At 42.3% G+C, this 24181-nt stretch overlaps 1 protein-coding gene and 1 non-coding gene across 2 annotated transcripts; both read right to left on the reverse strand.

Moving 5' to 3' along the window:
* On the reverse strand, window positions 1–24130 carry HAUS6 (HAUS augmin like complex subunit 6). The gene is made up of 16 exons (XM_064641466.1): window positions 23962–24130; window positions 22822–22917; window positions 22018–22090; window positions 20897–21029; window positions 20186–20333; window positions 16601–16666; window positions 16430–16481; window positions 16060–16227; window positions 15316–15497; window positions 13852–13981; window positions 13228–13321; window positions 11420–11510; window positions 7986–8049; window positions 7127–7312; window positions 6556–6691; window positions 1–606 (listed from the first exon to the last, which is right to left on the reverse strand). The coding sequence occupies exons 1-16, from the start codon at window positions 24054–24056 to the stop codon at window positions 593–595; spliced, it is 1728 nt and encodes a 575-aa protein (XP_064497536.1). The 5' UTR covers window positions 24057–24130; the 3' UTR covers window positions 1–592.
* Window positions 9054–9184, reverse strand: LOC135407904 (small Cajal body-specific RNA 8). The gene has a single exon (XR_010427072.1). It is a non-coding gene; the product is annotated as a small Cajal body-specific RNA 8 (non-coding RNA).
* Window positions 24131–24181: the final 51 nt, after the last annotated feature.

Genomic DNA, 24181 nt, shown 5'->3' on the forward strand with positions numbered 1-24181 from the left:
TAAATTTTTGTAACATTAGTGTAAAGTATTTATTCAGCAATACACCTTAAGAAATAAACACTCCAGTGGAAGTTTAGAAGAAGAGAATAGGCAGAATTCGTGGCAATATAGACCAGAACTCTCAGGAAGAGAAACGAATGCAATAGAATGTAGAGCATCAAGTTAAATTTGAAGTTGTTGGTTTTGAGGGCTGGGAGGCTATGGGGTGTGCATTAGGAGCAAAATAGAAACCCACAGAATTCACTATTTCTCATCTGAGATTTCATTTTTCAATTTTCTAGGATTTTGCCACTTAGTATCTGCTATTTTTAATATGCTTAAAAAAGAAAAAACAGTTCCGTAAAAAGGTGTGGGTATACCCAATGTCACCATGGATGACATGAAACTAGCAGAACCAGAGTAGGCAACTGACAGTCTTAAACAAGGAGGCTGGAATACAGTCTCCACAAAAAAGAAAGCAGTGCAACTTCCCCATCCAGGCAATGACTGGAGAGGATACTTGGTCAAGTGAACCATAATTGTGCTACTATAGTTATGCTTCTGCTTTACAAATTGTATCCTGATGATGGTTCCTTTGTGCCCAGCTTCTTATTCAACTCTTCTTATCTGAAAGACAAAGCATATTAGTTTGCACTCTGTAATATTTAATTACTAGACAGATATACTGCTCTGAAAGTGTTCTGGATATATTAAAAAGACATATTTGAAACAGTACTTTAATTTTGGTTGCTATCAATCAGTTGCTATCAATACAGCCAAATCTTAAGTTACAGCTAAACTGCAGCAAGCCTTTGCACAAAGTATAAATCACCCTACTCCTTGAGACTAGCTTGTGTTAAATTTCTAGTACTCCATTAAATCACATCATCACATGATTGTTAGGGTTGGAAGGGACCTCCAGAGATCATCTAGTCCAACATCATTGCCAAGGCAGGATCACCTAGAGCAGGTGACACAGGAACACATCCAGGTGGGTTTTGAATGTCTCCAAAGAGGGAGACTCCACAGCCTCCCTGGGCAGCCTGTTCCAGTGCTCTGCCACCCTCAGTGTAAACAAATTCTTCCTCATGTTACTGTGGAACTTCTTGTGTTTTAGTTTATGGCCACTGCTCCATGTCCTGTCACCAGGCACCACTGAAATGAGCCTGGCACCATCTTCTTAACATCCACCTTTGAGAGATTTGTACGTATTGATGAGATTCCCTCTCAGTCTTCTCTTCTCCAGACTAAACAGGCCCAGCTCCCACAGTGTCTCCTCATCAGAGAGATGTTCCAGACCCCTGATCATCATTGTGGCCCTCCACTGGACCCTCTACAGTACCTCCATGTCTCTCTGGTACCGAGAAGCCCAGAACTGGACACAGCACTCCAGATGGGGCCTCACCAGGGCCGAGTAGAGGAGGAGGATCACCTCCCTCAGCCTGCTGGCCACACTCTTCCCAATGCACCTCAGGACACCATTGGCCCTCCTGGCTGTAAGGGCTCACTGCTGGCTCACAGTCAACTTGTCATCCACAAAGACTCGCAGGTCCTTCTCTGCAGAGCTGCTCTGGGACTGGTCAGTCCCCAGCTGCACTGGTACTTGGGGCTATTCCTCCCCAGGTGAAGGACCGTACACTTGGCCTCGAACCTCATTAGGTTTCTCTCTGCCTGACTCTCCAGCCTATCAAGGTCTCACTGAATGGCAGCACAGCCTTCAGGTGTAAGTGTGAGAGACTGGACTATTAATGGTTAATGACTTAAAACAACTGTGGAGGCGCCGAGGTGCTATGCTGAAGCCGGGCTTTGAGGCCAGTAAGAGGCAAACCCTGCAAGGTTGGATGGTGCCTTCTATCATGGTAATTATTATACCTTACCCAACTCTGCTCAGCTGTAGAACTTCCCCCTCCCACCTCCCCTCAGGGAAGGTCTGATGGGGCATAACTGGCTTAACCACACTGATGTGAGAGGCAGCTGTCATGTCTTAGAAGGGGCCATAAACCATCAAAGACCCCCAAAGCACCCCCAGACTCATTTCTGAAGACTCCACCAGAGGACTGAAACCACCCCCCCACCCCAGAAGAGGTACCAGGCGTTCCCACCTAGTCTGAATGTATACTAACCCATAGGACTTTGTGTTTCATGGGCTTTTTCCCCCACCCTTCATGGATCAAGACCGTGACTTCGACCAACAGTGCAACAATCAAGTCTCATCGTAGATCCATAAGTGGTAATTATGAATCTTTCTACTCTTATCCTTTCTTTCTCTTCCTTCCTTTCCTTTTCTCTTACACATTTTCTAAGTGCTTTCATATTGCCCTACTACTATAGATAATAACCAGAACTGCTACATACCTGCTTTCCATTGCAACTGAATTGTTCTAAATAAACCCTACATATATATCTACAAACTTTAGTTACTCTCACCTTCAGGGGCAGGTCAAAACTCCCCTCAGCTTTCTATCATCTGAAAACTTGCTGAGGGTCCATTCCATCCCTTCATGAAAGTCATTGATAAATAAGTTGAATAAGACTGGACCCAGCATCAACTTCCCCAGTATCTGGGGAACACCACTGGCTATAGGGCTCCAGCTGGATTCTGCTCTGCTGATCACAACCCTTTGAGCTTTGCCATTCAGCCAGTTATTCATCCATCTCCCTGCCCATTCATCTAATCCACATTTCCTTAGCTTACCTACAAGGATGTTATGGGAGACAATGTCAAAAGCCTTGCAGAAGTCGAGGTAGTGCTGAGGAATACATATGGTCCAGGTAGCTGGACTAGCAAACCGCAGAGCTGCAGATTGAGCTCTGCATGCGAATCTGTGACAAGAGGTCATGAACTGCTGAACTTCAGGATAAAAAAGGCCATGAGCATAGGTGACAGCCAGCCAGGAGAACAGACACTGAGAGACACAGCAGGAGCTGGAAATTGCTGACCTTTTGGATAATAAAAGACATGAAGACTGGTGACACAGCAAGGTGGATGGACACAGGGACAGAAGCCGAATCCTCATGTGCAAACTCACATGCAGGGACACTGTGAGGGTATAAAAGTCCAAGGTGTTCCTTTATTGGGGGTCCTCCTTGGAGGTACCCAGCTTGAGCTGTTTCTGTTACTATGCTGGGAATAAATGACTTTAGGGAATGAGACATCTGAGATGCTGCTAAGGGAAACACAGGGCCAAACCTGTAAGGAAACCTGGTCTGACTGTGTGAGAGGGGGGGGGGGGGGGGGGGAGTCAAGTGCAGCACCCGTGGGCTCACTGAGCCACCTGCTGTGAAGGGGCTTCAGTCCCAACAGTGAAAGTCTCTGGCATTGGGAGTGTGCATGAATGGTCAGATCGAGAAGTTTCCTTAACAGTAGACAACATCCACTGCTCTCCCATTATCAACCTGTCCTGCCATGCCATCACAGAAGGCTATCAGATTGGTCAACCAGGATTTTCCCTTGAATCCATCCTGACTACTCTCCGTGACTATCTTTTCTTCTACTTGCTTGGTGATGACCTCCAGAATGATCTGTTCCATCACCTTTCTGGGGACTGAGGTGAGGCTGACTGGCCAGTAGTTTCCCGGGTCCTCCTTTTTGCCCTTTTTGAATGGGAAGTAATGTTGGCTTTTCTCCAGTCATCAGGCACCTCTCCTGTTCTCCATGATTCTTCAAAGATAATGGAGAGTGGTTTAGCAACAACATCTGCCAGCTCCCTCAGCATCCTCCCATCAGGCCCTGTGGATTTATGGTGTTAAATCTGCCTCACCAATCTCTAACCCAGCCCTCTGCAACCAAGGGGAAGTCTTCCCTTCTCCAGCCTTCTCTTACCTCCAGCATCTGGGTTTACTGAGGGCTGGCCTCAGCAGTAAAGACTGAGGCAAAGAAGGCAGTCAGTAATTCCACCTTCTCTTTGTCTTCCACCATGAGGTTACGCATCTGATTGAGCAGCAGCCTCACATTTCCCTTAATCTTCCTTTTGCTGCTGAGGTACTTGTAGCCGTTGTTATCTCTTGCTAAACTCAATTCCATGGGGGCCCTGGCCTTTCTTATCACATTTCTGCACACCATCTGTTTTCATGGAAGTCTTTTGTATCACTATTACTATTTCATTTTTATTAATGCATTTCAAAAATTGACCTCACATGTAACTAAACACTGCACTACTGGTTAAACAGACTTGACACTTCTGTTGGAAATAGGATAAGGAGAGAGGTAGGCTGGAATGCAGCATAGTTCAGACTACTAACATCTTAATGAATTCACAAAAGTTTCAACAACCTACAACACATTTCTAAACAGCCATATTTGTTCAGAGTAAATACACAACTTACAACTAACTTTGTGAATTCTCAAAATCTAACTTCAGATTACTCCATTGCTAATGCACCCTAAGGCTTTTTCTTCAATAGCTGCAGATTACCTCATAAAGTCTGATGAGCATTTCTCCTCATATGTTCAAGATGTTGAAAGAACTAAAGGTAGCATGTTTACTTTGCTTTTATGTCTCATCTTCCACGAGGAATAAGCACACAAATAATCTACCTCCTTCCATAGCAGGGTTCAACTATTCATGGTAGTATAACTAGTGACAGAACAGACGAAATCTTGGTGATAACATGGACACTTACTATTCAATTTATGTAGTAGGTTGTAGCGAGTTGACCCTGCAACGTACCCACTAAAGCCACTCTCTCACTCTCCCCTCTGCAACCAGACAGAGGAGAGAGAAAAAAAAAACAACTAAGGATTCGTAAGTTGAGATAAAAGCTGGGAGAGGTCAGTTACTGATTACCTTCATGGGCAAAACAGACTCAAAGTGAGGATAGTACTTAAAATTAGTACTCACAGGATAAGAGCAAAAGAGTGAGAAATAAAACAATCTTAAAAAACACCTTTCCCCCCACCCCTCCTTCCTTCCATGTTCTCCCTTCTCCCCCCCAGCAGTGCAGGAGGACAGGAATGGGGGTTCCCGCTAAGTTGCTGTTTCTGCCGCTGCTCAGGGAGAGGAGTCCTTCCCCTGCTCCCATGGTGTCCCTCCCATGGGAGACAGTCCTTGATGGATCTCTCCAACGTGAGTCCATCCCTTGGGCAGCACTTCTTCCCAAACTGCTGTCCCATGGATCATGCCTCCCTGGGGTGCAGTGCTTCATGGATGAGCTGTACCAATGTGGGTCCCCCACAGGGGCCACAAGTCCTACCCGTGTAAAACCTGCTCCAGCGTGGGCTTCCCTCTCCACAGACTGCAGGTCTCTGGCAGGACCCTGCTCCATCCTGGGCTTCCCACAGGGTCACAGCCTCCTTCATGCATCCACCTGCTCCAGCATGGGCTTCTCCATGGGCTTCAGGTGGGTCTCTGCACCCCAGTGGCTCTCCATGGGCTGCAGGGGCACAGCTGCTCCACCATGGTCTGCACCATGGGCCACAGGGGCCTCAGCTCTAGTGCCTGGAGCACCTCCTGCCCCTCCTTCTGCTCTGACCTTGGTGTCCACCTTGTTATTCCCATGTTCTCACTCAGCTCTTCCCTGTCTGGAATTCCTCCTGTGCAACAATCTTCTGTTCTTAAATATGTTATCACAGAGGTGTTACTATCATTCCTGATTGTCTTGGCCTTGGCCAGCGGCAGGAAGCCCATCCTGGAGGCGTCTGTCATTGGCTCCACCGGACAGGGGAAGGTTCTAGCAGCTTCTAACAGAAGCCACCCCTGTAGCCTTCCACTGCTACCAAACAAACCTAGCCACAGAAAACCATTAGCAGGCTTTCATGTGGCATTGATGCCGTTTCCTCCAGTTGTTCAGAGGGTATCAGCAAACATGACAGGGAGTATTTTCTTTCATTAGATTTCGGCAATAGTGTCTTAATAAATTCTTCATTCAAGGAGAATACTACTACAGGACTGCAAAATTCATGTTTCTTTCTTTCTTCTGGTGCAGGACTGATCTACCGCTTTCAGACTCACCTCCATTATCTTCTTCTCTTTCAGATGCAGTCTTTTTAGTGCTTTATGTGAGTTGGACAGGGACTGTAGGGGTAGGTCTGATTTTTCAATATCCTCATTATTTTCTGAATTACTTGTTACATTTGCACTGATATCAAAATCAGACTCTAAGCCTGGAGACAAGCTGAGATCCATGCTATCATATTCTGGAAGTGTCTCATCCAATACTCCCATGTAGCCAGTTTCACTTCATTTTGCAAAACCTGCTTCAGATCTTCTACAGAAGCAGTATAATCTAGTTCCTGTGCTTCAGTTCTCTCAGTCTCTTGTATTCCAGATGTATTTGAATCTGAAGATTCAAAACCATGACTTATTCTCACCTGCTCTTGAGGACTAGATTCCGGAGAACTTAACCTGGGACTTGTTTTCTGACTGTAAATAAGATTCTACAGAGGAAAACAAAATCTCTTGAATTGAATTCACAGTATTCATATCTTATTAGGCCTACTACATTGTGTTACAGAGTGAACCATTCAGGTAACTTGCAGCTTTACTGAAATAATTCACTTTTTCTTCTTGTGCAATATGTCAACAAACTAATCATGTTTCTAATCAAGGAGCCTTATAAAAACAGTTTCAAACTTACGCAGATTTTCTGGAGTTCGCGGAATTTCTTTCCTTGTTATAAATGGGTTAAAACGCAGTGAGCTAATGAGATCATCTAATGACATTCCTTTTTCTTCATCACTGTCAGGTGACTCAGACATCACAGTCTTTGCAATCTGTAGGATGTTAGAGAAGGGTAAATTCTGAGAAAGTAAAACTGAAACCTCTTTATTTCTATCAGGTATGGTTCAAAATAAATCCCACTCTCCAAATCATCTGGAGAATTTGAAATATCTCAACTTTTCTATAATTTATTATTTAGGTTCATAATGACCATAGTGTCCCACAAAATGAAAAGAGGGGACTGAAATCAGAATTCAACTCTTAAGTTCTCTCATCATCTATGAATCTGTCTTTCAAATAAGAAAGTGGGCTCAGAATATATTTAAGACATTAGTCAAGACCGGCATAAGCATGAAGACTAGAGCTATATTTACGTAAGTAAAACATTTTAGCAGATGAAATGTAACTAGTGAAAACTTTTAGTGAAAAATGCAATTTATTTTCCATTTATGACCATTTATTTAAAAACAAAACAATTACTTCCTAACCTCTTCTGCCAGTTCATCTCTGGCTTTCTCAAGAAGGTCTTCTTTTTCCACAGAAGTCTTTGGCAGGGTAACATCTTGACCTGAATTCTCTTGCATTTCTGAAATGAGGAACTCTTCCTTTCCATTTTTTAGGATTTGCGGAGGCACAGGTTTTTTATTTCCCCCACAAGTTTCCGTATGCAAATTCTAGAGGAAGATTCAGGAATTATTAGCAGTTGTAAACTCAAGTACTAGAATATTAGCATGAACAAATTGCTGTATGAATTCCAAAAAGCAATGGCCCAAATGTTCAGTCAATAAAAATATTTCAGTCTTGAATTCTAACTAAAGACAAAATATTTTTACAACTGTATTTGAGGGAGGACATAAGTAGTGACCAGGACAGGTTGTTATACACAACACAGACGATTTGCAACTCATTTGCAACTACCTCCAACACAGTACAGTGAACAATTGTGCAATGGACAGCTGTACATGCAACTTGATTTTACAGCACTTTTTAACCCTCAAGTTTACACACACTTAAAGAAACGAAGTCTGACCACAGCTCACACCAAAAAGACTGTTTCAGCAAGCAGGGAATCAGTCACACACTGTATGTTACCCTGGAAGTCAGGTACAGCGCATCTCTTTCCTCCTGCCCTATTTACGGTTTTACAGGACTGACTCAGATGGTTAAGAATACTGCTAAAAAAAACAAAACAAAACCAAAGAACACACAAAACCAAGCCAACCAAACACACAACCGCAGTAAAAAAAACCCCCAAAATTCCACAACCCTCTCCCACAAAGTCTAGGCTTTGATCAATATAAAAAGTACATGTCCTAAGTTTAACTTATTTGACAGATAGAAAATTACATTTTTGATCAACAGGTCCTCGTTTTCAGGTGCTTCCAACAGCTTCAACAGCACTGAAGAGATCCTTGAAGGGGAGAGAAAGAGAGTGTAAAAAAAGAAAAAACTCACACCAGCAATTTTAGAGACAAATAAAACTTGTGGAATGCTGTAGTGGGTTTCTGTTGCTGGGTTTTGGTAGCAGGGGGTGCTACAGGGGTGGCTTCTGTTAGAAGCTGCTAGAACCTTCCCCTGTCCGGTGGAGCCAATGACAGACGCCTCCAGGATGGGCTTCCTGCCGCTGGCCAAGGCCAAGACAATCAGGAATGATAGTAACGCCTCTGTGATAACATATTTAAGAACAGAAGATTGTTGCACAGGAGGAATTCCAGACAGGGAAGAGCAGAGTGAGAACATGGGAATAACAAGGTGGACACCAAGGTCAGTGCAGAAGGAGGGGCAGGAGGTGCTCCAGGCACTAGAGCTGAGGCCCCTGTGGCCCATGGTGCAGAGGCCCCCGTGGCCCATGGTGCAGACCATGGTGGAGCAGCTGTGCCCCTGCAGCCCATGGAGAGCCACTGGGGTGCAGAGACCCACCTGAAGCCCATGGAGAAGCCCATGCTGGAGCAGGTGGATGCATGAAGGAGGCTGTGACCCTGTGGGAAGCCCAGGATGGAGCAGGGTCCTGCCAGAGACCTGCAGTCTGTGGAGAGGGAAGCCCACGCTGGAGCAGGTTTTACACGGGTAGGACTTGTGGCCCCTGTGGGGGACCCACATTGGTACAGCTCATCCATGAAGCACTGCACCCCAGGGAGGCGTGATCCATGGGACAGCAGTTTGGGAAGAAGTGCTGCCCAAGGGATGGACTCACGTTGGAGAGATCCATCAAGGACTGTGAGTACTAATTTTAAGTACTATCCTCACTTTGAGTCTGTTTTGCCCATGAAGGTAATCAGTAACTGACCTCTCCCAGCTTTTATCTCAACTTACGAATCCTTAGCTGTTTTTTTTTCTCTCTCCTCTGTCTGGTTGCAGAGGGGAGAGTGAGAGAGCGGCTTCAGTGGGTGCCTGGCATCTTAAAAGGCTGTTACATATTGTATGCTCCGTATCTGTCCGTTACGATTTCCCTCAATTCGTCCCGGTCATCAGAAAGCAATTTTACTATAGGGAGAACAATGTGACAATTAGGGCAGATTTAGCCCTACTTGTGTATCAGCCTCCCAAAATTAATAAATTAATAAACTTTGCCCTTGATTGCTATACAGAAAAAGAGGGATTTTGCGATACTTTTGTAAACAAGTTTTCGGCATTCTGCAATCAAAGATAAGTGAAAAGTCTTCTGCACACTTGACATCATTCTTTCTCCTAGATATTGTATTCTTTGTCTGAATCACTTCCAGCATGCACAGGTCTGTTCCTATACAAACTTGTTGATATTCAACAATCCCCTGGCTACCAAAGACTTCAGCCTTAACACTTCTAGGGAGTTTAGTGCTAATTTCATAGCTCTCAAAAATGCAGTCCTCACTTGTTAGGAAAAGCACACCTTAAAATCTTAACATTTGCTGTTACCTGTCTGTAGAATCAGAAGACGACAAAAATCTATGCCATATGAAGTCACTGAAAGAAATCCAGAATTTAGTTGTTAACTACTTTGACAATCTCTGAGACTTATATGCAACTACTTCTGCTCATGTCTAAGAATCATATGTCCAATAAAGGACAACCTTCCTTTGCTAACTCCTGTCGTGGGTTGACCTTGGCCAGATTCTAGGCATCCACTGAAGTCGCTCTGAGCTGGGAGAGGCCACACAGGCAAAATAGACTCAAGGTGGGGTTAATACTAAATTTATTACTAACAGGATAAGATCTAAAGAGCGAGATATAAAACAGTCTTAAACACACTTTCCACCCACCCCTCCTTCCTTCCATGTTCTCCGTCCTCCCCCCACCACAGTGCAGGGGGACAAGTCCACCCCTCAGGCAACAGTTCTTCCAAATCTGCTGTCTCATAGGTAACTCTTCCATGGGCTGCAGAGGAACAGCCTGCTTCACCATGGTCCTCATCACAGGTTACATGGGGGGCCACAGCACTGAGTTGTTCCCCTACTCCGTGGGGTTCCTCCCACGGGTAACAGTCTCTGATGGACCTCTCCAAGGTGCGTCCACTCCTCAGGCAGTAGTTCTTCCATATCTACCATCCCGAGAGTCACTTCTCCATGGGGTGCACAGGGGCCTCTGCACCCCAATGGTCCTTCATAGGATGCAGTCCTTCATAGGCTGAGCTGTACCGATGTGGATTCCCCACAGGACCATGAGTCCTACCCGGGAATAACCTGCTGTGGTGTAGATTTTCCTCTTCAAGGGCCACAAGTCTCTTGAAGGACTCCGCTCCATCCTGGGCCTTCCATGGGGGGTAACAGCCTTCTTCCATGCATCCATCTGCTCCAGCATGGGCTCGGCTGCACCACAGTGCGCTGCCCCGGCCCCATCCACCCCTCCACAGGGGCTGCTGCTCAGCTCGGCCGGCACTGCCGAGAGTAGCACGGGCGGCTCGGCTGGGGTGCCACTGCTTGCTCTGGGCTAGGTGCTGAGAGGCCCAGGCCGGGCTGCCGCTGCCCACCCCCCCAGCCCCACAGCGGGGGAGGTGGCAGGGCCACCTAGGAGCTTCAGTCAGCTCTCCCCTGGCTGGAATTCTTCTGTGCAACAAACTTGTTCTTAAATATGTTATCACAGAAGCATAATTATTGGCTCTCCCTTGGCCAACAGCAGGAAGTCCCTCCTGTAGCCAGCTATCATTGGCTTCACTGGGGGGAAAACTTCTAGCAGCTTCTAACTGAAGCCACCCTATGTAGCCCCCCCACACTACCAAAAACCCAGCCACCTCAACCCACGACACTCCCTTTCTCTCCTAGTAGGAAACTTTCAAGTATCTGTAGGATTCATATTATGAAATACAGAATTATTCAAAAGGTCATGAAACATTCCTGGACTAAGCAAATGACAAACGGGCAAAAAATTTTAGAATATCATTGTTCTGTGTTCTATCCTTCACTGGTAATATAGTAAGAGTAGTTACAGAACAACGTAATTGTAACTCTCAAGAAGAGTCATAAAAAAAGTCTTGTTGAGGAGGTTTAGCCTAAGAAACGAAATTTTCTGTTCTCTCCACCCACCTCTTAAAGCTTGGAACAATATATTTAAAAAGTGAGATAAAAACCTTGCAACTTGGCTGCTACGCATCCTATTCAGCAGCAACTAGTTGATCAATCAGTCACCAGCCAGAGAAAGCAGCAGTTACTTTAGGCCTATCTTGCTAAATTAGGTCGTGGTGACATGTAAGAAATGGGCTATGAAATATTCCACTAAGGTTCAAGACATACAAAATATTCAAGTCCAGCAAATAAATTTCTTTTTTTTTTCCCATTGCTTTTTTATCATTTTCTCATTAAACATACCATTTTGGTGGTGATGATGACTTATCCATCATAGTTTCCAAAGCTCCCTCATCTTTCTCACAACGTTCTTTATTAAGAGAGTCAAAAATACCTAGAAAACCAAGTAGAAAGTTTTATTATTGCTTCCATTTTCTTTGTGCAGGCTTTCCAGGTGACATGACTGACTCATACCACTTCTGTAGACTACTCACAGAATGGACTTTATGAAACTCTTCAAGAAAAATAAATTAATATGTAAGCAGGACAATGTTATCATTCCTTTTGCTCAGGTACCACCTGTAGCCACAGATGCCACTAGTAGCCAGCTCTTTGTGTTGTTCCTGAACACATGTTCAAGAAGAATGGTACTATCTGCTGCCCTACATTATCAATCACACATTCCACCTTCTTCCAAACTACACTCCCAGCCACTTCATTATTAGCCTCACCTCTCCACAAATGCATCAGTTGTGTGGCACATCAACTACACAAAGCACAATTCCACTCATGTTTACCCCAACTGCATTAATTAATAAATATCTCTCATCCCTTTAGCTGTCTCAGTTTAAGCAAGGCAAAGCACACTATAAGTAAATGTTTTGCACATTATCAGAGGTACACATACCTCAGCTAAGGACCTTCTAGAATAATAAATACTAATTTTGGCACATCTTTAATGAAAAGCTGAAGCTTAATCTCACTAGTTCTCTACTAACCCTAAATTTCAGCTTCTGCAAAGACAAATGGCATTTCCTGTTGCATTCACCTCAACAACACATCCAAAATCCAAGCTCACTTCAGGTTGTTAGGTGAGGTTAATTTTTAGAGCTTACTATATCAACAGGCAGAAAGTTAAGTTTTCTTAATTGGCTGGATTCTCCAATTGAGCATCTTAAACACAGAGTAGAGAGAATGTCACAGACACAGTCTGTTTCAAGCTTTTGGATATTACCAGCTCACAGCATCATTGCACAATCTTTAAAATTTTTAAGGCAAACTACCTTCCTTCCATTTGCAGATCTGTGGCCTTTGCTTTGCAGCTTCTAGCCTTACCCACATATCCTCAGACTGCTGGAGAAGCACTTTCATCTTTGTAACCAAAAGGATCTTCTTGCTATTGTTTTGCATCTTGAAATTCCAATATGCCTCTGCTATGCCATTTTTCCTAAGAGAGACTGCAAGTGACACGACTCAAGCAGTCTTCCCCCTTGCTTTGTAACTTCTAACTCCACTAGGGACATCAGCATTTTGTCAATAAGCATTACCCAGTAAAATATAATCAGCCTATCAGCTGATTAGCATGTACAACAACCATGATCAAAGTGAGCTTTGATCAACACTGGTAAACTAAAGACTGGAAGCATCAAATAAGGTCCTAATCAAATGGCACAGTTACTATGGAATTATTTCAGAACGTACTAGGGAAAGATACTTACCTGCAAGGACACCTTCTGTTTCTTTTCCTATGTGACCAGTGGGGAAGTTTTATCTTCTTTCTTTCTTTCTTACTACTCCTTCAACCCAATATCTTTACTGAATGTATTTTCTAGAACCCATGAACCTTTGTACACATAAATCTGTCTCAACATCATTAGTACAAGAACAACAAAATATCAAACAGCTCAGCACTGGGTTTTTGCCAAACTTCAGAGGATCTCCCAGACAAGACAAGGCTGAAAAATTGTGACAAAGAGTCATTCAGAACCAGATTACCACAGACTACTATAGAATATCTGCAAACACAGGCAGGGAGCCTTTTTGAGTCCAAGTAACTTTTAACAATTGTGGCAGTGGGGGAGAAGAAAAAGAAGCTTCTCCTGGTCACTCACCTGAAATTGATGCTAGATATTGATGAAGGTCACTGTCTTTATCTTCTTCTGGAAGACTAGGAGACTGGGGTGGTGAAGCTGTTGAACTAGGTTCCTTTCAAAATGAAGGAAAAGGTTACACAAGGAGGCTGAAAAAATCTGCTTATCAACAGCAATTAACAGATAGTTATTTACAACAGCTTTTATGCAAATCAGCTCTCAGACTCAACATGAAGCTTCTCTCTCTGCTGGGTAGCCAGGCAATGGTATAACCTTTGAGTGTCAGAATGGAAATTTTTGTTTGTTCATCAAGCACACCACTCTAGAAGGGAAAAACAGAACTCGGACTGAGAGCACACAAATGCTCAACTTCCACAGGGGGATGAACAGAGACAAAACCAAAACCAATCACTTCACTCTTACACTGATTTACTATCTTGACAAGATGGTTCCATTCCCCCATCTCAAGTGAAGACACAGCTGTCATAAAGTCAAATGTATTCTCTTTTAGAAAGACTTCATAAAGCATAATCAGCTATTCTGCACTATGTAATGCCCCCAGCCTCACATATAAAGCTTAAGTGTAGATCTACATCCTCCCTCACCTTCTCTTCCCCAGAATCAGATAAACTGAACACTACTTACTAGATCCTCTTTAAAGATTGAATTAAAAGGATGATGGCCAAGAAATGTTTTCCACTTCATTTCCCAGTCTTCCTCTTTTCTAAAAATAGATTCACACACTGACACACAATGTTGATGCTCTCTTTCTAGCCTGTAACATATAAGCATGGAAAATGGTAACACATCTGTTTGTGGAGATAACAATTCTGCATAAAGATGTATTATGTGTTCTCCTTATTCTGCAAAACCTGTCATATGTATGAACTTATTCATGCATTTGTCCCTGTACTAAGAACTAACTGAAATTCACAACTGTCCTAGTTAGAGCAGCCAAGAGCAGTTCATTACTGTTTAGGTGTAACCCAAACTGTGTATTCTATACCCTCTGCGTCATTTCCCAGGAACTGTTAACAATAGAACATTTGCAGCAGCTGCCCAGAGCACACCTGACCCCTCAGGCTATAAGCTGGGTGTTAAGAAGCCTGTGAGATAGGAGGATATTCCTATCCTCACACAAATGACTCCCCTCCAGGGACTCATTAGCACCTCCACACCCAGCATGAAGGGTCAAGTCTGCTAATGGGACATCAAGGATTCCAAAAATACCTCACGACTCACAATCACCCACTGTGGAACTCCTTGCCCTGGGGGAGGTACTGGGCATTCCCACTCGAACCTGAGTGTATATCATCTTGGGGTTGTGGGACTTCTGGGCCCTACTCATTGGATCCAGAGGAGGATCAGAACCTCGACCGGACTGCAACCACCACCCTTGACCAGACTGCAACCAGCACTCTCACCAACAGGTTTTCCTCCCCTCTTACTTTGGACTCAGGGCGACCAGGTGGGGCTCAGCACAGGGGCCAACAAACACTATTCTGTTCATGCCCCAGAGTGCTGGGTTATACATCTGGGTTTTGTAGGTTAAAACCAATTGTTTGTCCGTATAATTGTATTTATTGTATTATTGTTATTAAATTGTAACTCTGACTTATAATCTCTTTTGAGTTGAGTTCATTTCTACTGCCAGTTTACCTTTAAACTAGCACAACAACTAAAAAACTGGCTGCTAGGTATCCTTATGTTTTTGCACCAGAATTAGAAGAACTATATTTAAATACATACACAAATGAGATATACTCTTTAAACTTCCCTAAGCTAGGTTTAAGTAGAAGTTTTAAAAATCTCAGAACCTATTAACATAACAAGAAAAAAAAAGTAAAAATCAGATCAGCTAGCAAATGAGGTTCCCAGGAACAAAGTCTAGAATATTAATGAAGCCAAGACAGAAAGCTGAAGTTACTTAGAGAAGAGTCTCAATTAAAACTTACATAAATAGTCAAGACAAACGTTAATTTCCCAGAGGCAAAGGAAAATGACTCAATCAAATGACTCGGTACATTTTTCTAGAAAAGTCTCCATGGCAGTTAGACATGATCCTAAGATTTAAGAACACGGGACCAGAAAAAATTTGCCAACAATTACCTCTTTGTGTTCAAATTCTGTAATAATTTATTGCAAGATTTAACCATGTTCTCAATCCCGTGAAGTTCTTTTAATTCAGACTGACAGTGTTCATTTCTCAACATCCTCAAGGTTTCATTTAACACGTGCATGACTGTTAAGAACTTCAATTTTCCATCTTCATATACATTTTCTGTAAAACTCTTGAAGTTTAGTAAGCAAGAAAAAAAATTAATGAACAGTACCAATATCAGAAAGTTATGTCTTCTGTAGTAAGAGCAGATTGATTCAGTTCCTGATTGTTTCATTTGTCAAATAATGCATTCTAGATTAAACCAATATGAACCAAGGAAACTTCAACCAATGAGGTATTCCGTTTAACCACTATCCCAAAAGCTGTGATACAAGCAACACCAATGACGTAACTGAACAATACCATAAACTACACACTGGAAACAAAAGCAAAAGTTAAAGCAATAGTTAAACCAGTCAACCTAGTTTTAATGTCTAAACAACAAAAAAGTCAAGTACTAACCAAGTCAAGTACTACTTATCAATGTAGCTACTGAACCAAAAAAGTTAATGGGTTAAACATAACAAATACAAAAGAGCATTATAATCCTAACAAGTTTTTGCATACAGACTACATATTTTACGCATCCTTTAGCAATCATCTCTTATAATCCATGAAGTATTTATTTTTTAAGGTATCTAATTGCACCCCTGGGGACTAGAAATTTAGCAAGAAGAACAAAAACTACTTACTTCATCATTTTCAATTCTGTGAGCCAGCAACCCTGGAATTCTCAAAACAACATCAGTTCCATCTAAAATACACTGATGCGCACAATTTTCAAGTATAGAATCCACAACTTCCTTATCCTTTTTCAGAGATGTAAGCATTTCCATTATAAGTGTCCACATACTGCGGACCTTAATGGGCAACACAAAAAGGCTATGTTAAAATGTTTGCCATAATATCTATAATGACAGAGTATCAAAACAGTGTAAAGGCAGATGAAGGGGCCAGCATACTCAGAGGTAGACAAGGGGAAATAAAAGTATCTGAGAGCAGGTGTTGCAGAAACATTAGAAGAAATACAATACACTGTCACAGCAGAAACAAAATCCTCACCTTTTCAGTTCTCTCAACTGTGTCACTTTTGTTTTGGTCATTTTGTTTCATCCTATATGCACATGCAAAACAAAAGTTCAAGTGGACCATAATGAAATTACAGTTCCTATTTCATAAAACTGAGCAACTAAACAATTTTATATATCCTAACTTACAAGGAAAAACATTTACCTCAAAGACTGTATCTGCATAACTGCATATTCAGACTCTGTCTCTTCTATTTCTTTAACTAAAACCCTAGGAAAAAAGTTAACAATTACCACAGGTTTATCAGAATTACTTGCAGCCACTAACTAATTGTCATGGTTTGAGATAGTCCCAAAATCCAATTCCCTAGCTCCATCCCCCTCCCACATCTCAACCTAATGTGAGACGGGTTTTTCCAGACAAAACACACCAGACTCAAACCATGACACTAATCTTGCTCATTCTTTCAAAATCTGCATACTGAGATAGTTGTGGAATAATGTAAAAAAAAAAAAAAAAGTTAATAAAACTTCCTTACCATGACTTCATGTAGAATTAGTGTCAGGAAAGCGACTAAGATATATATAAATTAAGCAATCAAGCTGTCTCAATAGAATGGTTTCTATTAGACCCAACAACTATAATGAAGTTACTAGAAATGTACATTATCAACATAAACCTCCAAACATATTCATCAATTGTACCACATACCTCAGTTTCAAGACCAGAGAACAGAATATGGGAGTACAAGCAGCTGGACCACTTAAGTTCTTTTGCTGAAGCACTTTTATTGACTTTTTAAGCATGTAAAAACAGTGGTCTGATTTTCAGAAACACTGGGTGCCTAATCATGCCGAATTTGCAAGGATCTTCAGAGTTGTGATCCCTTGTCAAGAATGAAAAAAACTATAAAGAACTGTATTTTTGACGGATATCATTATGCAATAGCAGTAATGTTTCCCAAGCAAGGTCGCAGGAGATACAAAATTATAGAAATCAGACAAGTTCATGAGACTTTGACCTCTGGAAATTGTATTGCTGACCCTTCCATTGAAAGCAGAGCCTTTAGTTATGTTACTCATGGGCTTTTCAAGCCCAGTCTTGAATATTTCCAAGAATGGAGATTCCATTTCTCTGGGCAACCTTTTTCAGTGTTTAATTGTTCTCATATGAGACTTTTTTTTAATCCAGATGGAGTTTTCCCTATGTACTTTGTGCCTGCTGCCTTGTCCTGTCACCATACATCCTTGTTAAGAGAGTACCTCCATCTTCTTTACAACTACTTTTTAGATACTGAAATTGTGATTAATCTCCCTGAGCATTGCTTTTTTCAGGCTAAACAAACCAAGCTTCTGCAGCTTTTACTCGTGTGTCAAGTTCACCAACCCTCTAAACACTGTGGTCCTCTGCTAGTATCTCTCCCGTCTTTCACTCTCCCCTCAATCGGGCAATCGAAACTCAACATAGTATTCCAGGTGTGGCGATAGAATTGCCAACCCCAGCCAGCAACTAAGTATCACACAGCTGCTCACTCCCTCCCCACTTCCCCAGTTACAGCAGGATAGGGAGCATCTGAAAAATGGTAAAACTTGTGAGCTAAGAACAGTTTAATAACTGAAATAAAGTAAAATATTGTAATAACAGAGATGTAAAGCAGAAAGAGAGAGAGGAATAAAACAAGAAAAACAAGTGATGCACAATACAATTGCTCACCACGTCGTAACCAGTGCTCTTTTCCATACAGCATAGCACGCTGCTGATCTCCTTGGCTAACCAGGGCACTCTGCTGACTCATGCTCAGCTTATGGCCCCACACTACTCTCACCTCCAGTTCTTAGCAGAGCTACTTCCCAGACAATCATCCACAAGCCTGTGCTGCTGTTGGGAACTACTTCATCCCAGGTGCAGGAGGTCACACTAGCCTCTGTTAAATCTCACACAATTTTTGTTGTGCAGGTCTACAAACGCAGCAAAGTCTCTCTATGTAATGCCTCCTCACTGCAATGTATCTCCTTTCCTCACAGTTTGGCACATTCTGCAAGTTTGGCCAGTTTGCATTCAATCTTGTCATCTATATCCCTTAGGAAGACACAGTATTAGCCACAGAAGAACTCCACTCATGGACAGCTACACCAGTTACAACTTTGAGGCACTATCACCCTTTGGGCTCACCCCTTTAGCTGTTCTGAAATTATGCCAGGTAAGTATCCCTGCATGCTTGGATGATTCCATCAGGTAGCAGTGAAACCTTCGCTGCACCCTCTTCTTCTATCAGTGTTTCGTTGCTTCTTTCACCATTGCTTCTTGGAATAGAGACTGGGCTACTGACTTTAGCCATGCACACCGAGGCAAAGCACACAGTATTTTAGCCTGTAAAACTTTTAACTTATCATTTCGTTCAGAGGCAGATCTAAATCCACCATATACTTCCACTTCCTAATAACATACCTACATGATTCTTTTTTCAGGCTTTTATCAGGTTCTTGAAGCTTTAGGTGAACATTGGCTCTCATAGGTACCTCACTGCACACCTGAGAAATACTTCTGTATTCGTGTCTGGGAGTCAGTTCCCTTTTCTATATTCCATATCCTGCTACTCTGGTTTCTGAAGTCTATCACAGGCTCACTGCCCTAATCTGGTTGGTTCCTTGTTACATCTGCTTCTTTTTCTACTTAAGGTGATGGACCACGCATAAGCTTCATCAAGGATCTCTGAAAATATCACTCTTGAGCCTTTCTGCTTTCCACAAGATGTCTTCTAGCAGTTCCCTGGGCTAGTGGAAATTCACTCAAATTATAAATCCATTGTTATTAGTTTTCCACTCAACTTCCTCACTTTCCTTAGGATCTTAAGTTCTACAGTCTTAGCTACAGTGACCATAAAAGTCCTGTAATGTCTCCAGAGAAGTTTCTCTTACTTATATGCAGTGAGTTCAAAAGAGCACCAATCCTATATGGAACACTGTGATTGCATTCCAAAGTCATTCTCTAGGCACTCCCACTTCCCACATTGCTAATGCATCACTGAAATGCTTTCCCAGCAAATACCAGGGTAAGCTGAAGTCCTCTGTAAGAATCAAGGCCAGCTGATACCCACCATGAGGTCTGCCTGGATGCTAAACCCTCAGATCTTGATCCAAAGCCATGAAACATGATTAGTCCTCTTGTGTGGAGCTATGCTACGTGCACTGTCACTGCTCTTTTACCTATAGTGCAACTCATTGTCCTTTGCTGCCATTTACTGAACAGCTCACAACTGTCCATGACAGTGCTCCAGTCACAAACTATCCCACACCGATCCTTTAAATTCCATTGATACATAACTCTGTGACTGCACAGAAAGTTCCAGGTCTTCCATAAAAAAAGAGTAATAAATAGCATACTTTTGGTGAAATAATTAAGGTTCCTGTAAACAAAATATGTCTCACAATGACTAAGCAAAGCCAAATGTTTCATCCTGAGATAGTTATATTTTAAAGACATGACCCTTCAAAAGTTAAGAAATCATAGTGTGCTATACATGCAGAATTCCCTGATCATTTTAATGCCCTACTGATCATATCTTCCAAAATACATTATCTCCTAAATGAAGAACTAATTTCTTTAGACTACTATACTTCACAAAAGATCTACAAACAGTAGAGCTGTCAATTAAAAGATGTAAAGGGGGAAAATATGGGAGAACTCATGAGGTAAAGCAGATATAGCCTCCTCAAATCCCTTCAAAAACACACACGCATTAAGTCAGCTTTTATGAAAATACTAAATTTCTTTAAATGCATTACTTACTGTGCTTTTTTCCCATATTCTTGAATAACAATGTCTTCCTTTTGAAGAATTTGCAGCAGTTTATTGTATCCAACTCTATGTCTTGCTTTTGCAATGTCCATGTCCTCAGGTCTCAATGTTACAGCTTCAGCAAAAGGTATGCAAGTGCCTAAACAGAAGTTCATGTTTGGATGACATCTTTCACTTTTAGCAAATGGATAGCTTCTTAATCTACCTAGTTTGAACTGAAATGAACAAATCAAGATGCTCGTTTTACCTGGACTGAAATAGAGCATGCAATGTACTGCCTTTTTTGCCTTTTTTTTTCTGTTGTATATATCTTCATTCCTTCATTCTCTTTCTTTTTTCTTTAGGTTATCAAAACAATACAAGATGCCTAGAATAGACAGGTCTGATGCTTCAGAATTCATCAAGTTCTGAGGAAGAATATGGTATAGCGAGCCAATACTTTTGGACCAAATCATTGCTTGTGTAGCCAGTGGTGTAGAGCATTGCATAGATGAGCCTTGGAACAAGACCCATAAAGCAACAGAGAGCAAAACAATCAGCACTGTTCTATCAGCAGTAGCTCTACACAAGGGCACAGGACGCTGTGAAAGACTGAACTGAGCAGCCAACTCAGAACTACTTACAGCTCTTGTCACACATTAAAGACTGACAGATGTACAAACACAACAAACAAAGCATTTTTATTCTTTCACTACAACTTACCTACAGAGAACTTTTTCATGTCCTCAATCATTACATATCTTGCAAACCAGTAGACTAAGCGAACAAATTTAGGACCAGTAGGAGAAAGCAGTGATGAAGGTGTAATCTTTGGAAGACGGCTTTTCCCCGGATGCTAGAAAAGTTAAATTGTTTTAAACACAGATGTAATCTAAGAAATAAAGCATAAACAACAGCTATCAAACACATAGCTGAGTACTAAAACACTACAGACTACTTGCTAGCAAGCCTGATGCAAAGCTAAACGACTTTGCTACCACAGCTGACACTTTCTCTAGTCAGCAGAAGAGAACAAAGCCTTTTTCAATATTCCTACCACCACCCCTAATTCTGTACACAAGACAGCTTCAATGCAAAGACTGAAATTAGTGTTGGATAAATGTGAGAAATCGGTGCCTTCCTAATTGGTAATCCCTATCTTTGAAAACACATTAAAGTTTTCTTTCATATTTTCCACTCAAGTAATTAATTAATGCAGTTTTACCATATTCAAAGATACTGCATTGCTGGCTTACACTTTGTCCATTAGTACTAAAAAATCACAAGTTTTGCAGTATATAAAGATGTAATTTCTAGAACAATTATTAAAACAAAGGCAGCATAAGAAGGTAACATAATAACCAATGATACCTGAAGCAATCAGTTTTGATTTATCTTTTTAAAAAGCTTGCCTTAAATTTTAGTCCCTTTTCTTATATACAAGGAAAGACTAATATTGAAGTTTTTCATGCATGTGAAACAGCTTTCACAACAATAAACACATTCCCAGGCAACTTAAACAAACACCTCTCAAGCTGAAGGAAGTCATTCTCACCCAGAGCTAAGGAACTCTCTAGACTTATGTTTAATTAAATACCATTGCCCAGAAGCAAGCCACAGAAGTTTTAAGACCTAAGATTAGGTCCCTGTCATCTAAATTCCACAATGCCACAGTCTTTTCTTCAAAGAAGTCCAAAATAAACTATGTGAAAGAACACACAAGGTAAAACTGAATTCTTTGATAAAAATCCTTATTTAAAACTCTGATTTAAAGGAGTTTTCTCAAAAAAAATGAGGTCACAGAAACCAGCACAGCATCAACTTCCACTCTTCATGATACTTACTGAAATTTCTCCTAGCCAGTTACAGCACTGCTTCCTAAATTGAAGATTGGCTTCCGCTCCCAACACATAATTCCTTTCCATTTAAAAAGGACGAGTGAAAAAAAGAAAAAAAAATTCAAAACATGTTCAAATATCCAGATACTTAATTAACCATTATAAAAACAAGACTAAGACAAAGATTTCTTTTTATGCCTATTGGAGGAGCCAGCAAATGAGGGACATATATCCTAGACCAAGAATAGCTAAAAGTTTGTTAAATGACAATGTTTTCTTTCCATAAGTTAACTACAGACTCTTTCAGAGACAGATTAGTCTGCAGCTCTTTCTAACTTAGGATAAGGGAAGAACAAAAAAGGGGTCATAACTGACCGTTTTCATATCACTAGTCTTCCTCCTGCCATGTCTTCAGATGCATAAGCTAAAACAGCTCAGCTATAAGAGGAAAACCATTTAATAAACATAGGGTTCTTGCCATGCTGAAGATCCTGGCAGCAATCCATAAATGGGAAATGTTACTCTTTGTTTGGTCAGCAATATGAATGGAAAAGATAGATTACTTTGCAGCTATTAAGTTTATATCAAAGTTATAAACTTTGTCACCAAGTTACAGATACTATCAGACACAACTTTAATTATTCCGAAGTTGTGATACAGAGTAGCGATGAAAAGGAAACAAATATTCTGACTGTATGCTCTTCTTCCACAGTATTCCCCAAGTGACCACTTCCCTCCCTCCAGCAAGTGTATAAACATATTCTTAATTAAGGGCAGAGCAGTAAATAACCTCACAAGCCAAACACTTACCGAAAAGTTTCTTGTGCACGGTCCTTATCCAGCTTAGTAAACAAGAAGAGGGCAACGACAGCAAACGCTTTGGGGTTTGGTTTATCAAACATGTGCCTAATACACAAATAAACAGCCCTATCAGAAGTAGTTACGGTGACAAATTAATAGAGCATTTTTACTGACCACTAAGGATTACAAAACATTAGGTTATATTAAAGCATTACAAATTATACATTGAATACTTTGTTATTTGTGTGTAAAAGTATACATCGTCCAGCCTATTTAACACAGGTAAAACCCAGGGCTGCATCAAAAGCATGGCCAGCAAGTCGAAGGAGGTGATTCTCCTCCTTTGCTCTTCTGAGACTCCACCTGCAGTACTGAAGTCAATTTTGCTGCCCCCAACATAAGAAGGACACGGAACTGTTGGAACAAGTCCAGACTAGGGCCATGAAGTTGATAAGGGAACTGGAGCACTTCCCCTATGAAGGCAGAGAGAGTTGGGCTGTTCAGCCTAGAGAAGAGGAGGTTCTGTGGAGATCTCACAGCAACCTTCCAGTATCTGGAGTGGTCCTACGGGGAAGCCAGAGAGGGACTCTTCATAAGGAACTGCAGTAGCAGGACAGGGAGTAACGGGTAAAACTTGAAAGAGAGGAAATTTAGGTACAATATTAAAAAGAAATTCTTTATTGTGTGGGTGGTGAGGCACCAGAGCAGGTGGCCCAGGGAGGCTGTGGAAGCCCCATCCCCGGCGGTGTTCAAGGCCTTGAACAACCTGGTCTACTGGGAGGTGTCCCCCTGTCCGTGAGCGAGGGGGTGATCTTCCAACTCCTTGACGTGCTATTATTCTATGAAATAATTCCGGTGAGAGCGTTATCTTTCAAGGCCAGTTTTGAAAACACGCGCTAGGGAGGGAGCCGCTCGCCTCGCCTTCCCTACGGGACTGTGCGGGGCAGCAGCTCTTGTCATTCCTGGGGTTCATTTTTCGGACAGAGGTAACACGGACCGCGGTGGCACTACGGGTTTTTACCCTGCGCTACATATTGCCAGGGGCATCGGGACCTTCGGTGGCTAGGGCGAAACGCCCCCGCCCCGCTCCAGCCGACCGCTCCCGGGTGGAAGAGCCACCGCCCCCCCCCGCCTCTCCCTCGCACTGACCGTCCCACGTTCACGTCCTCGGGGCATTTGTTCGGGTCGAAGCCGAGGGCCAGCAAGTAGAGCCAGAGGTGATCCTTCTCCCAGACGTGGGCCATGGCTGCCCCGGGCGCTCGGACCGCGCGGGCGCCCGCGCCTCGCGCCGCAGCCCGCCAAAAACAGCCCCGCACCCCCGCCCTCGCGAGACCGCTCTCCCAAAGCGAGGCAGGGCGGCCGCGCTGCC

This window comes from Pseudopipra pipra, chromosome Z, assembly GCF_036250125.1.
Source record: "Pseudopipra pipra isolate bDixPip1 chromosome Z, bDixPip1.hap1, whole genome shotgun sequence".
Classification (NCBI taxonomy): domain Eukaryota; kingdom Metazoa; phylum Chordata; class Aves; order Passeriformes; family Pipridae; genus Pseudopipra; species Pseudopipra pipra.